Source organism: Hyperolius riggenbachi, chromosome 6 (genome assembly GCF_040937935.1).
Source record: "Hyperolius riggenbachi isolate aHypRig1 chromosome 6, aHypRig1.pri, whole genome shotgun sequence".
Taxonomy (NCBI): domain Eukaryota; kingdom Metazoa; phylum Chordata; class Amphibia; order Anura; family Hyperoliidae; genus Hyperolius; species Hyperolius riggenbachi.
In genome coordinates, this window is record NC_090651.1 from 100,042,649 (window position 1) to 100,057,172 (window position 14,524).

At 41.6% G+C, this 14,524-nt stretch overlaps 1 protein-coding gene across 1 annotated transcript in view; it reads left to right on the top strand.

The window, feature by feature from the left end:
• Nucleotides 1-14,524, top strand: part of LOC137522504 (uncharacterized) — a 55,225-nt gene that overhangs the window by 23,187 nt on the left and 17,514 nt on the right. The window contains exons 7-11 of the mRNA XM_068242576.1: nucleotides 3,800-3,847; nucleotides 4,918-4,962; nucleotides 7,710-7,760; nucleotides 8,867-8,911; nucleotides 13,056-13,094. Of these exons, the coding sequence (XP_068098677.1) occupies nucleotides 3,800-3,847; nucleotides 4,918-4,962; nucleotides 7,710-7,760; nucleotides 8,867-8,911; nucleotides 13,056-13,094 (228 nt within the window). The remainder of the gene's footprint in view (nucleotides 1-3,799; nucleotides 3,848-4,917; nucleotides 4,963-7,709; nucleotides 7,761-8,866; nucleotides 8,912-13,055; nucleotides 13,095-14,524) is intronic.

Here is a 14,524-nt window from a genome sequence, read left to right on the forward strand (position 1 = left end):
GGTTCACATGAAGCGTCATGTTGTCACATGACGCGGAAGAAGACGGAAGCCTCTACAGCCGGCTACTACTGAAAATTAGGTATGTATAAACCCTCCCTCACCCACCCGCCCAGCTGCTGCGCCCTCCCCTCACCCTCCCGTCCTTAGATTTGCATCGGCATATGCCCCCATCCCCCGTGGAACGGTCCGTTTCTTCACTAGTGTTAACAAACGTTCCGTTTCCCATTGCCCCAATGCTGCAGTATTTTTTGTCCTGATCCGTTCCGCTAGGCAGAACGGTCCGGAAAATTAGGGTCTTCAGCATTGTTTCGATTCATGGACCGAAACGTACGGAACGTATCCGTACCAACGGACGCATGTGAATGGATCCATAGGTTAACATTGGATCCATTCACATCCGTTCTGTTTGTACAGTATACGTTTCGGTTCCAATCCGCAAAAAAACGCTAATGTGAACCGCGCCTAACAGGTGCTATTCTTCAATGCCTTTTAGTATAGCTCCTTATAAAAACTTATTGAACATTATGCCCTCCTCAGCTGCCTGGGATAATATGTGCTTTATGCTAAGCTGGTAGAGGGTGGTCAGCACACCCACACAGGAAGCTTCTGCATCTCACACTGCCGATTATGGGGTCAATTCATAAAGCATTACCGCATTTGGCAATACAGAAATCAGATGACTTTACCAAGCAGTTAGGGAAATGTCAATTCATAAAGCCTGTTACCGCAGGAAAAGCTAAAATTACCGAGCAGTGAGGTAAATCACCAACTTGTGCGGTAATTACCTCAACACATGTTAGTAAATGTCAGTTCATAAAGCAGACAAGGGGCTTGATTTACTAAACTGTTATAACTCATATCATGGCCGTTTTCACACGCATTTGCGCGCAATTGTGAATTATCGCGTGCAATTGAGAATTTTCGCACGAAAACGTGAACATTTTCAAGCGAAAATGCATGATTGTGCGTGAACATTTGCGATTGCGCGCAATAATTCGCGATCGCGCGCAAACGTACAAATGCACGCTAAAACGCCCGTGATATGAGTTACCACGGTTTAGTGAATCAAGCCCAAGGAGCGATAAAGCCACAAAGCAATACCAGCTGCTTTGAAGTGGTGAAAAGAATGTGGAGAGTAGACTGTGGGAGCGTGACTCACTAGCAGAAGCAGGTGCAGCTGTGATTGACAGACGCAGAGAGCTAATAGAATCAGCCCATTCTCCTGCAAGTCTGACTGATCAAATCTGATAGGACCCGCAGCCTTCACTGGCGGGACAAGCTTTTAAACCCCTTAGGCAGCAGCACAGCAGCAGAGTGACAACGGAACAAAACAGGCATCCCCTGAGTACCTTAGGCCGTGTGTGTTTAACCTCTTGGGTACCTGTTAGGAGCTAGTGGGGAAAATCATCCAGGCATGGCATGTGTAAAGTTTCTTGGAAGTTAATCTAAACTGTGGCAATTAAATGGCTTTTCATGAAAGACTATTACAGATAGACTGTAATTACAGCATCGGGACTTGCAGCGAGAGGCAGAGGGTGTTTAGTGGTGGTAGGTAAAGTGGTAATGGGTGACGACGCAGCTGTGGGGGGCTTCGCCAATATGCGGCAGCCCAACTGAATGCTCTGGGGGTCTCCTTATTAATGGAGACCCCAGATGCAGTGGTGGAAGATGGTGGCGGATGTTCGGAGGGTTTGCGCACATCTCTGGGGAGCGAGGCCGTGGTGCTGAAGGACAGCGCCACAACATAAAACTTCACTCCCCTTCGTCTAGGAAAAGGGAGCATTGCTCAGGCTTTTGCTGAGTAATGCTCTCTAGTAATCAGCCATCGCACTAAGGAAAGCGGCAATAGGATTAGCCAGTAATCCTCACGTGATGGCAAGGTGATAATTAGCTCGCATCTCCAAGCTACTTATCACTAGAGTTGGGCCGAACGGTTCGCCGGCGAACCTGGTTCGCGAACTTTATTGCGGAAAAGTTCGCCCCATTGCGGTTCGCCCCATAATGCACTGAGGGTCAACTTTGACCCTCTACATCACAGTCAGCAGGCCCAGTGTAGCCAATTAGGCTACACTAGCCCCTGGAGCCCCACCCCCCCTTATATAGGCAGGCAGCGGCGGCCGTGGCCACTCGTGTGCCTGCATTAGTTAGAGTAGGGCGAGCTACTGCAGTCTCTCATAGGGAAAGATTAGTTAGCCTTAGCTTGTCCCTGGCTGCATACCTGTTCATTGATCCTGCCACTGCATACCTGTTCATTGATCCTGCCACTGCATACCTGTTCATTGATCCTGCCACTGCATACCTGTTCATTGATCCTGCCACTGCATACCTGTTCAGTGATCCTGCCACTGCATACCTGTTCATTGATCCTGCCACTGCATACCTGTTCATTGATCCTGCCACTGCATACCTGTTCATTGATCCTGCCACTGCATACCTGTTCATTGATCCTGCCACTGCATACCTGTTCATTGATCCTGCCACTGCATACCTGTTCATTGATCCTGCCACTGCATACCTGTTCAGTGATCCTGCCACTGCATACCTGTTCATTGATCCTGCCACTGCATACCTGTTCTGTGAACCCACCACTGCATACCTGTTCTGTTCAGTGGACCCGCCACTGTATACCTGTTTAGTGAACCCGCCACTGCATACCTGTTCTGTTCAGTGGACCCGCCACTGTATACCTGTTCAGTGGACCCGCCACTGCATACCTGTTCTGTTCAGTGAACCCGCCACTGCATACCTGTTCTGTTCAGTGGAGTTTGGTGTGTCAGTGTGAAGCAGTACCTTAATTACACTCCCTGATTGATGTATACACATGCAAGATGTTTTAAAGCACTTTAGGCCTGTCATTTAGCATTCAATGTGATTTCTGCCCTTAAAACGCTGCTTTGCGTCAAATCCAGATTTTTCCCGGTGACTTTTGGCGTGTATCCCACTCCGCCATGCCCCCCTCCAGGTGTTAGACCCCTTGAAACATCTTTTCCATCACTTTTGTGGCCAGCATAATTTTTTTTTTTTTTCAAAGTTCGCATCCCCATTGAAGTCTATTGCGGTTCGCGAACTTTAACGCGAACCGAACCTTCCGCGAAAGTTCGCGAACCCGGTTCGCGAACCTAAAATCGGAGGTTCGGCCCAACTCTACTTATCACCTTTAATAGGATATGGCCCAGAGTGTCAAATAGAAGAGAGCTAACATAGAGTAAAAGATTAGGCTTAAAAAGCAACCTGAAACGAGAAGTATATGGAGACTGCCATAGTTATTTCCTTTAAACAATACCAGTTGCCTGGCAGCCCTGCTGATCTATTTGGCTGCAGTAGTGTCTGAATCACACCAGAAACAAGCATCCAGCTAATCTTGTCAGATCTGACAATAATGTCAGAAACACCTGATCTGCTGCATGCTTGTTCATGATATATAGAAAACTATTTTAGAGTCAGAGGATCAGCAAGATAGCTAGGCAACTGGTAATGCTTAAAAGGAAATCAATATGGCAGCCTCCATATACCCTCACTTCCACTGTACTTCATAGCTTTTAATAATGCAAATATACTTTTTTTATATATATATTTCTGTAGCTATGAAATTGTAATAAGAACCATTGAAAAGTTTAAAATATCCTTTGCTCTGTCCAAAATAAAAACATAACATTGCCTGATTTGCCAGTAGAGCTGTTTAGCACAGAACTCCCATGTGTGTTTGTGTCAGGCTAATAGGAATTGACAGTACTCAAAAAGTCTGTTATAAGAAAAAATAAAAAAAAAAGAAACATAACAAATTTTTCTTATATTCTAGAAGCAACTTGGGATTGCAGATAATATAGTGACCGATGCATGTAATTTGGTAAGAAAATACTTCTCTGAATAAATCACGCTTTCTTCTTACATAAATGACTGACTTTTACTCTTAGGACTTGTTCACACTACAAGAGCTGTTTAAGCGCTAGTGATTTTGAAAAACTCTTGGTAATGCAATGCTATGGGGGATTTTTACAAAATCACATCACTCCAGTGTGAACACAGCTTTTAAAATCACAAAGGGCTTAGAAAATCTCTTGTAGTATAAACAAGGCCTCACATATTGAAAAAAAATGTTCTGTGATTTTAAATATAAAATATTGTCTGTCTCACACTCACGGAAATAACTTTCATAAAACAGAGAGTGAAGGCAGTGAAGAGCTAGTTTTTGCTAATACCTCCTGTACCCAGAGAAAGCAATACATAAATAAATACATAAATACAAATCTGTAAAGAGGAGAAGAGTTAAAATCCACCATCTAGTTATTGTAGTGTACTCCCATTTCCTGTTCCCAGGAATACCAGTTTTCATTTTAATGTCACAAATTCCCATAGTGGTCCCAAAGACAGGAAGTGAAAGGAGATTCTCCAGTGGCGAAAGAAAAAGCAGCGAAAATCCCCATAAGTTTCTAACCGCTTTTTACACTATTTAAAAATAATATAAAAATATAAAAGAGCAGTAAGGAAGCCTGAGATATAGGAAAGGTGGAACCAAGCTCCTTATCCATGAAAAGTCAACATTTCAGCGCATAGATCCCTGAAGTTGCTGTTTATAGTTGACACACAGATCTCACTAAAAGTGACACGTGGGTTACGTTTTCATCACTTTTCTTCTCAGATTTGTAACAGGTATGGTTTAAATGGAGACATATGATTTGGTGGAGGAACTAGATGGTAACAGTGAGCTATTGTTATCACAATAATTCATTTTGAAATTCAATTAAAATCTTTCTCATTTTACTTTATAGACTTTTATTTTTAGTACAATGTACTTTAATTTCCTTGATTGTTTTCAGGCAATGTTGTGCAGAATCATACTTGCATTGCAGTAATATTTTATGTATCCTGAACTGTACACATTACAATACTACTTAGTAACTTCACAATATCTTACAGATCAATTCCCTGCTGAATCCAGCATGCTTGAGCAAAATAACAAACGTATGTACTAGATTTTAATATAACACTGTTCCTAATACTGCCCTATGTAGACAAAATTACTGTGTTCTTCTTCTTTTCTGTGGTAAACTGATAATTAAGCGTACATCAAATAAGGGCTCCTTGAAAAAGGGCGTGTGTTATAGCCAAAATGTTATAATATTGTATATTACAATATTTGTATCTTTTGTTCATGTAATAAAATCTGAAAATATCATCTATAACAATGAAAACTAAAAATATATGTACAGTTGTAATAACTATAGTAAAACATTGGTAAATATTACCAATATTTGACTACAACTAAACCACCTCACCCTACTCTCACACAGAACCCTCCCTCTACCTATCCCTAACCCTTAGAACCCCCTGGTGGTGCCTAATCCTAAGACTCCCCTAGCTGGTGCCTAACCCTAAGACTCCCCTGGTGGTGCCTAACCCTAAGACTCCCCTAGCTGGTGCCTAACCCTAAGACTCCCCTGGTGGTGCCTAACCCTAAGACTCCCCTGGTGGTGCCTAACCTTAAGACTCCCCCTCCCCCCTAGCTGGTGCCTAACCCTAAAATCCTCTTCCTGATGCCTAAACCTAAAAACCCCCTTTCTCAGCTTAAAATAAGGTTAATACAAAAAAAACGATAATTAACAAAATTATAACTCTCAAAACAAATGTAAAAATGCTATAAGAAATTAAAATGATAATTTACAAGTTATTAAAATGGAAAAGAAAAAACGTATAAAAAGTTAAAACAATATTTTGCAAACTATCAAAACGAAAATATGATATAAAAAGTTAAACTGATAATTTACATTAATTCAATTCTGTTTGTTAAAAGCATAAATAGAGAACTGTTTCAAGTAAACCTCCAAGCACATTATTTTACCTTTCAATTACAAGATTTTCTCTGCATGCTTTCAGAACCTTAAAGAGAACCCGAGGTGGCATTGCATTACGTTAGTGGGGCACAGAGGCTGGTTGGGCACACTAACACCAGCCTCTGTTGCCCCATCGTGTGCCTCAAAGACCCCCCTGCTCGCCGCTATACCCCCGCAGTGCTGGCGACACGCAGCGTGTCGCCAGCACAATGTTTACCTAAGCGCTGTCTGTCAGCGCCGCTCCCCCGCCTCCTCCGCATCGCCGCTACCCGCCCGTGTCCCTTCCCTCCCGCTGATTGGAGGGAAGGGACGAGGGCGGGTAACGGCGATGCGGAGGAGGCGGGGGAGCAGCGCTGACAGACAGCGCTAGGGTAAACATTGTGCTGGCGATGCGCTGAGTGTCGCCAGCACTGCGGGGAGTATAGCAGCGAGCAGGGGGTTCTTTGAGGCACACGATGGGGCAACAGAGGCTGGTGTTAGTGTGCACAACCAGCCTCTATGCCCCACTAACGTAATGCAATGCCACCTCGGGTTCTCTTTAAGTTTCTTCTTCAGGCTGAAACATGCCTGAAAAATAAACTTTAAAGTCTAGAAAGCTTGCAGAAAAATCTTGTACATTTAGTCATTATGTATCACCTGAACAACTTTTGTTGTATGTCTTTGGATGCTTTCTGTAACAATGATAAACTTGCCATGTGCAGGCAGCGGAAGGCAACTTATCCACCAGGTGGATAACAATAATTGCAATGGAAGCAGAGGCGCCAGCAGAGTAAAAACTGAACATAAGTAAAAACAGATAAAAGTTGGGGGTCTTACCTCCCCAAAACCAAACACAACCACTATGTATGGTTTAAACAAGATTTAATTCGTACTACAGAACAAATGCAACACATTTTGCAGGTCTCTAGCCTGCAAATAATACAGATAGGAGTAACCCAGCAGTAGTGTAGCCAAGTACAGCGCCTCTGTCTGCATGTGTATGTACAGTGGCAAGCATACAGACACTTCTGCTGTGCTCCTTTCCTTTTTTCCCTGCGTAAAGATTTAATATTCAGCTATGGAACTGATAGTTTTTCTCCCGTTGGGACTCAATCGGCTCACTGATAACAAATCACAGCTATAAAACACTTTCCTACGCAGATAACTAAGCTTCTGATTACAGGATGCAAGATAAAAAGGTCAATAGTTCATGTATTTTTGCTCTGGGACTCTTGAGACACTGTAATTGAGCAGAAATGGTAAAACATTAAATCTGCTTTGTAAATGTTTTTACATAAAATAAACCCTTGAGCTATCTAAAAAAAAGTCATTTTAGGAGGACAGACCTAGTTGTTTATCTCAATAGTTTGTTTTCTGTTCGGGTTCACTTTAAAGTGGACCCGAGCTCTTGCAAAGAACAAACTGAAAACTGTTCATTCCACAAAGAAATACTGCAGAAATCAGCTGCACTGAACTGTGTTTGTTTATTTAGATGCAGTTGAGTGTAACATGTGTAATCAGTAGGCATGACTCTCAGTGGCAACACATGGGGAGGAGCAATTTTTGTTGGTCTCAGCATGATGTATTATACATACAGTAGATCAGTATTAGTAGGTAACATGATCAGTATTTTTAGTTTTGGATATGCAGTTACCACCACTGTAGTAGCCCATGGGGCTTAGAAGACAGTAGTAAAGTTCTAAAACAGATTTCCCACACTATCCAAAACTTAAATAGTATTGCCTGAAACTGTGGAGTTGGGTTTAACCATTTAGCAAAATCAGAATAATTGTGACATTATACAACCCGGAGTCATTTTTACAGCAGATGCCACCATTGATGATTAAATATGTATTTCCTATGAATTTTTCTGAATTTAATCTTTGTTTTATCTTACAGACAGTATCTGATAAGGCAGTACAAACGGCCCTGAAACTTGACTTATGTCAGGTATGAATTATGTGCTGTGACATTACTCCCAAAATTCTTTTTAAACCTTTCACATCACAAATGAGACTATAATAATACTTCAGCCAGCAGGTGAGTAGCTGCAGGTATCCCTAATACATTCCTGTGCAGCTGGGAAGCCCCTGGATATCTTGGGATATCTTTACAAGGAGGGGTTTAGCATTGTCCAGACCTCAGCTATTTGTCACCTGAAATGATCTTCCAACAACACTCTGGATAGCAGTATGCTGGGGAGATGTTAGCGGGTTGCTGTAAGATTCAAGAAGAATTTCACAAAGTGATAAATAATTAGTACCTCTGTGCCAAATAATGAGGCAAGGTAACATAAAAAAGATGTTTATGTCCTTAGTAATATGCCCTTAAACTATACCCAAGGCTATCCTCGGTTCAAAAAACACATACTTACCTAAGAATAGGAAGGCCTCTGGATCCCATAGAGGCTTCCCATGTCATTCTCTGGACCTCCATTGCTGCTTACAGACCCCAAAGAGAAATCTGACTAGAACTTGTTGGATTGAAGATCTGGGCCACGGTCCTCTTCGTGCACGAGCGCAGCTGTACTGGGCTTATGTGAGTACTGCCGCGCCTGTGTAGTAAGCCAGATCTGCTCATGCACAAGTGGCTCTGTGCTACTATGTAGGTGTGGCTATGATTGCTTATTGGCCGCACGGCTTAGTGCATGCATGAAGAGTAGAGCGGCCTGGATATTTCAGACAGTAATTGTAAGTAGAGATATTACGCTGGGCTCCGAGGAGTTGCTGCTTGCATATTTTATTTCAGTTGGTACATCAAAAACAAAGTGTGTGAGGGGTGAGATCAACTCCCAAGTGCTCAGCGTGATTTCTCTACTTACAATTATACAACTTGTTACTTGTTGTGAGCACGTGGAGGCTACGTTATTCTACTGTACTTTGCCACATTGAGTGCCACTGCCAGCCCTTCTGTCCTCCTTTTCTGCATCTTTCCGAGGGTGCCGGCAAGTGGCAGCAGCAGCAGCGAGAAGGATATATGTTAAATGAAAGGGCAGTGAATTGTTATTATCCGTGAACACTGTGATCCTTATTGCAATGTTTTTGCTTCTTTCACAGCTTAAAAAGGACAACTTGGACTTAAACGCATTAACCAGTGTTTTGGTAAGCGTGACATCATAACGTAGTTTACGACACGTTTTACTTCAGTTCTGCATTACTATCCAAAGACTAAAAAGCACTCAAAGGGGCAGCACGGTGGCGTAGTGGTTAGCGCTCTTGCCTTGCAGCGCTGGGTCCCAGGTTTGAATCCCAGCCAGGGTACTATCTGCAAAGAGTTTGTATGTTCTCCCCGTGTCTGCGTGGGTTTTCTCCAGCCACTCCGGTTTCCTCTCACATACCAAAAACATACAGATAAGTTAATTGGCTTCCCCCTAAATTAGCCTTAGACTACAATACATACACGACATGATGCATACATACACATATGACTATAAAAGGGATTAGATTGTGAGCTCCTTTGAGGGACAGTTAGTGACCAGACTATATACTCTGTACAGAGCTGCGAAAGATGTCGGCGCTATATAAATACTAAATAATAATAATAATAAACTATTAGAAAAGTCCGGTATTTAATCATTCTGAAATATTAGTTAATCCATTAATATTCTGGAAAACAAATTAAATACAGTAAAATCTTGGATTGTGAGTAACTTGGTTTAAGAACGCTTTGCTAACATTTTTGTGAAATTTTGACTTGATATACAAGCAAAAAAGTGTACACGCGTCACGTCATCACATCTGAGCCAATAGTTCTTTTCCCTTTGGGGCTGCAGGATTGTACTTAATTGTGTAGAGTGTAGAGACTGTGCGAAGTCACATTTCTACAAAATCCTCAATAGTAACTGTCATTGGGTAAGTCCCTTATTAAAGCTACACAAAAAAAAGTTTGGGGAAGCCAACAGATAGCAATGATTATGTTAGTTATAGTGAAAGTCTTGTTTATATTTTTATTTTATACTGTTTTACTATAACTGTTTTTGGGTTGTGGAACTAACCATTGGGTTTCCATAAATTCTTATGGGGAAATTTGTTTTTAAATAAGAGTGCTTTGGATTACAAGCTCCAGAACAAATTATGCTCACAAATCAAGGTTCCACAGTATATTCTATAACTTTCTTACTTTTCTTACCTTGCACCAAAACCCAAAATGTCAGTAGACCTTAACAGTACTTTTATACAAAGTGTTGCAGATGCAGCATAAAATGTTGGCTCATTCCTCGTTGCCTACATCCACCCTACCCACATTTGCTCTTGTAGTGTGAAGAGAGAGGAAAAGCTAAGTCCTTTGGCTATAAACCCCTAATGCCTTAACTTCCAACATGCGTGGCAGCCCCAGGCAGCCCCAGGACCGCCTAACGCCACTTGGCGTCAAGTCCTGGGGCTGCAGTTTGCAGAAGATTGTGTGCATCTCCTGCTCTGGAGGTGGAGCTCCACCCCTCCTTCAGTCTCCGAGCCGCTCGGGAGACTGTTAGTCGGCGTAACCGCCGTATATTTACATGTACAGCGCTGCGATCTGTGTCACACGGCTGTCCCCCTGGGGCACTTGAGAGCGAACGGCTCTCATAGGCAGAAGCTTATGACAGCCGATCGCAAGGATTGGCCGGCTGGGGGGAGGGAGGGGTTTGAAAAAAAATAAAAAATTTTTTTGAACAATGTTAATAAAACACACAAATAAATATTTATAAAAAAAACCCCACACATTTGGGGGGCAATCAGACCCCACCAACAGAGAGCTCTGGGGTCGCTAGTGTGCTGTGTTGTGCGGCCCTGCAGCTTGGCCTTAAAGCTGCAGTGGCATATTATGAAAAAATAGCCTAGTTTTAGGGGGGTTTACGACTGTGGTCTTCAAGTGGTTAAATGCTAACAAAATAATTTAACCAGTATACCTAGTATATCTACACCCCGAGGGAAGAGACTGCTCCTGTCTCAGAGGCATAGATACTCGTCTTCTGCAGCAAACGGGTGGTGTGCATGCAATGTTAATTCAATGAATGTCTAAAAAATTCCCACTAACTTCTGGTTTTATTTTAGCTTAGGAAGTTGTGATTCAGCTTCCTAAGCAGTAAGGTACCATCAAGTGGTAAAAATTACTTTTATTATATGTATTTTTATTTAAAAAAAAATCATACTCCTAGCGCATTAACTTATTCATAGTTGCCCCCCCCCTCCTCCCCCCCCCTGAAAAAAAAAATAAACCTGGAAAAAAAAACAACTATACGTTAGGTTAGGAACTTAGCTTTTTATATATGTATGCTATACGGATATATTATTGTTATTTTTACAAATCAGGGCTTTTAATTATCTGTAGAGTACAATGAGAAAACCAAAACCAAATAAAATACTGTTGTCATACATTGTACAAGGGATATCATTTAAATATTGTAATAACTAGGAAAAATGGGTAAATAAAATTTGTGGATTTTAATTACAGTAACATATTATTTTAAAAATAGAATATTTAAATACTGATTTTTTTTGTTTTCCTAATATTCCCTTTAAAATGTATACACAATAAAACTGATTCTTAGCAAAATGTACTGCCTAAAGAATGCCTAATTGGTGGCAAACAAAATAAGGTATAGATCATTTTAGTGTGATAAGTAGTGATAAAGTTATTGGCAAATAAAAGGGAGCGGTGCTGAAAGGTAAACAATTATCTGGTCCATAAGGGTAAACCCCTTTGTGGTGAAGTGGTTCACTTGGTAAAGGGGTTAAAATTATCATTTAAAATCAATGTTTATTTATTTACAATTAACCAAATATACAAGTGGTCAGACACACTATTAAAGGATACTTGAGAAGGATATGGAGGCTGCCATATTTATTTCTTATAAAACCATGCCAGTTGCCTGGTAGTCCTGCTGATTTTTTATGCATCAGTAGTGTCTAAATCACACACCTGAAACAAGCATGCAGCTATTTCAGCCAGACTTCAGTCATACTTTAGTCAGAAACATCTGACTGTTTAGTCAGAAACATCTGCTTGTTCAGGGTCTATGTCTAAATGCATTAGAGGCAGAGGATCAGCAGGACAGCCAGGCAATGTGTATGGTTGTAAAGGAAATAAATATGGCAGCCTCCATACCATTCTCTCTTCAGGTCTCCCTTAAGACATCTCATATTCTGTATTTTTCAGACCATAAGACGCCCCAGACCATAAGGCGCATCCAAATTTATAGGGCAAAAAACAGGGGAAAAATGTATACTAAACCTGGTGTGTCCATGGTGCAGGGCAGTCTTTTGGAGCTTCCCCCCCAAGTTATTATGGTCACTGTTGTGAGGCAGGACAGCAGTTCTCACAGGCAATATATAGTGGGATGCAAAAGTTTGGGCAACCTTGTTAATTGTCATGATTTTCCTGTATAAATCGTTGGTTGTTATGATAAAAAATGTCAGTTAAATATATCATATAGGATATATATATATATATATATATATATATATATATATATATATATTGATATTGATATTTGAGAAGTGAAATGACGTTTATTGGATTTACAGTAAGTGCGCAATATTTGTTTAACTAAAATTAGGCAGGTGCATAAAGTTGGGCAATTTTATTGATTCTAAAACCTTTAGAACAAATTATTGGAACTCAAAGTGGCTTGGTAAGCTCAGTGACCCCTGACCTACATACACAGGTGAATCCAATTATAAGAAAGAGTATTTAAGGGGGTCAGTTGTGCTGCAGTTGTCTGCGCCCGTCGGACCTGTTCTCATATCGGCTTTTCTCCTTCTGCACAACATGCTTACAGGGATGTTTTGTCAGGATCTGCGGCCTTGCTACTGCTTAGGAAAAGCGCCCGCTGTGATACAATTGGGAAAAGCACCCACAGTAGTAGCAAAGCCACAGATCATGACAAACATCCCTGCAAGCATGCTGTGCATAAGGAGAAGGGCTGCTATAAGAGCAGGTCCGACGGGTACAAACATTCAGGAGGGAAAAAAGCCACTTTGGGACCATAAGAGGAAACCAACATTTTCTCCCTCTTTTGTGGGCAGAAAAAGTGCGTCTTATGGTCCGAGAAAATACGGTAAGTCATTAGGAATTACAAGATAGTTATATAGAAATAGTAAGATGTGTGGCTGCATATTAGACTTTGATTCATCAAATGCACCGGAAGAGGATTCATATTACATAGAGGTTCCATTAGCCGGGATTAATTTATTTTTTATGAGGAAACTAAAAAAGTGTTTGAAAATTGAGTTCTAGTAATTCAAAAATGTTCTTCTTTTGTTTTAGGATAAATCAGGCTGCCTGGATGTACTACCTAAGAATCTGGTAATATATGTTAACTACTAAACAAGTGTTTAAAGTGGAATTTAACTGAAATAAAATAAATAAAAAAAAACCTGTGTGCTGGAAGAATTTCACTTTCCAGTTCAATTTGAGTGGATTGTGCTTTAAGTGCACCATGAAGCGTATTTGCAATGTCAAAATAAAGACCCATGTGTACTTAAAAATTGGGATGGTAAATATGATACAAATAATTATTAGTTGATTAAAAGTTTCTGTTAATTTTAGGCAATATTTGGAGCTTGAAAATGGACTCCTCAAATACTGCAGCTGTTGCTATTGGCAAGTACATTTTCAAGCTGCACAAATGTGTATATTACCTTAAAGAGAACCCGAGGTGGGTTTTAAGAATGCTATTAGGACATAGAGGTTGGTTCTGCATACTATAACCAGCCTCTGTGTCTGTGCTGTGTCCCCCAGCCCTCCCCCCCCTGCGCTCTGCTGTCCCCTTTAAAAACAACAACGTGCTAGTGACATGAACCGTGTCGCTAGCAGGCTGTTTACAGTTGTGCTGCCTGTCACCGCCACTCCCCCAGGGAGCCGCGATATAGAGGAGGCGTGGGAGCGGCAGTGACAGGCAGCACAATTGTAAACAGCCTGCTAGCGACACGGTGCATGTTGTTAGCACAGCGTTTTTTTTCTGGTGGACAGCAGAGCGCGGGGGGGGGGGGGGGGGGGGGGGGGGGCACAGTACAGACACAGAGGCTGGTGATAGTATGCAGATCAAGCCTCTGTGTCCTAATAGCATTCTTAAAACCCAACTCGAGTTCTCTTTAAAAGTTGGCATTATTTGCATTTTAAAGGATGCCAGAGCTGACAAAAATTTAAAAAGCTGTCCTCATGCCCACCGCTTCCCCCGTTCTCCTCCTCCCCCCTCCACTCTCACCTAAATGCCACCCTTAGCCTCTTCTGTGAGTGCTCTGCACGTGCACACAATGTTACAGTTGATGTCGTGCACATGCGCAGAGTGCTCCCGGCCATGGGTGCACGATCAAGGATGCAAGCTGCTGGGTCTGCACCTGTGCACTACTGCCCGACCCGGCCAACTCTGTTTTGTTTTTGTCATCTGTTATATAAGATCTTGCAAATGTAGTTTGTCTTCCCATCTTTGCATACAGTTTATACTGTTTGAAATACATCAATCTATTACAGGAGCTATGACTGTTCCCAGAACTGTGGAGTATAGACTTGAACCTTTGTGTCTTGTAGTGCTGTTTTTTGACTGCTCAGCAGTTTCACAACACATGATGTCTAAGTTGGTCTATGCACACCTTTAGCATTAAAGAGAATCTGTACTCTAATATTCTCACACTAAAAAGCATACCATTCTATTCCTTATTTTCTCCTGTGCCTCTCTGTGCTGTTTCTGCCACTCTCTGCTGCAATCCTGGCTTGTAATTAACAGTTTTAGGCAG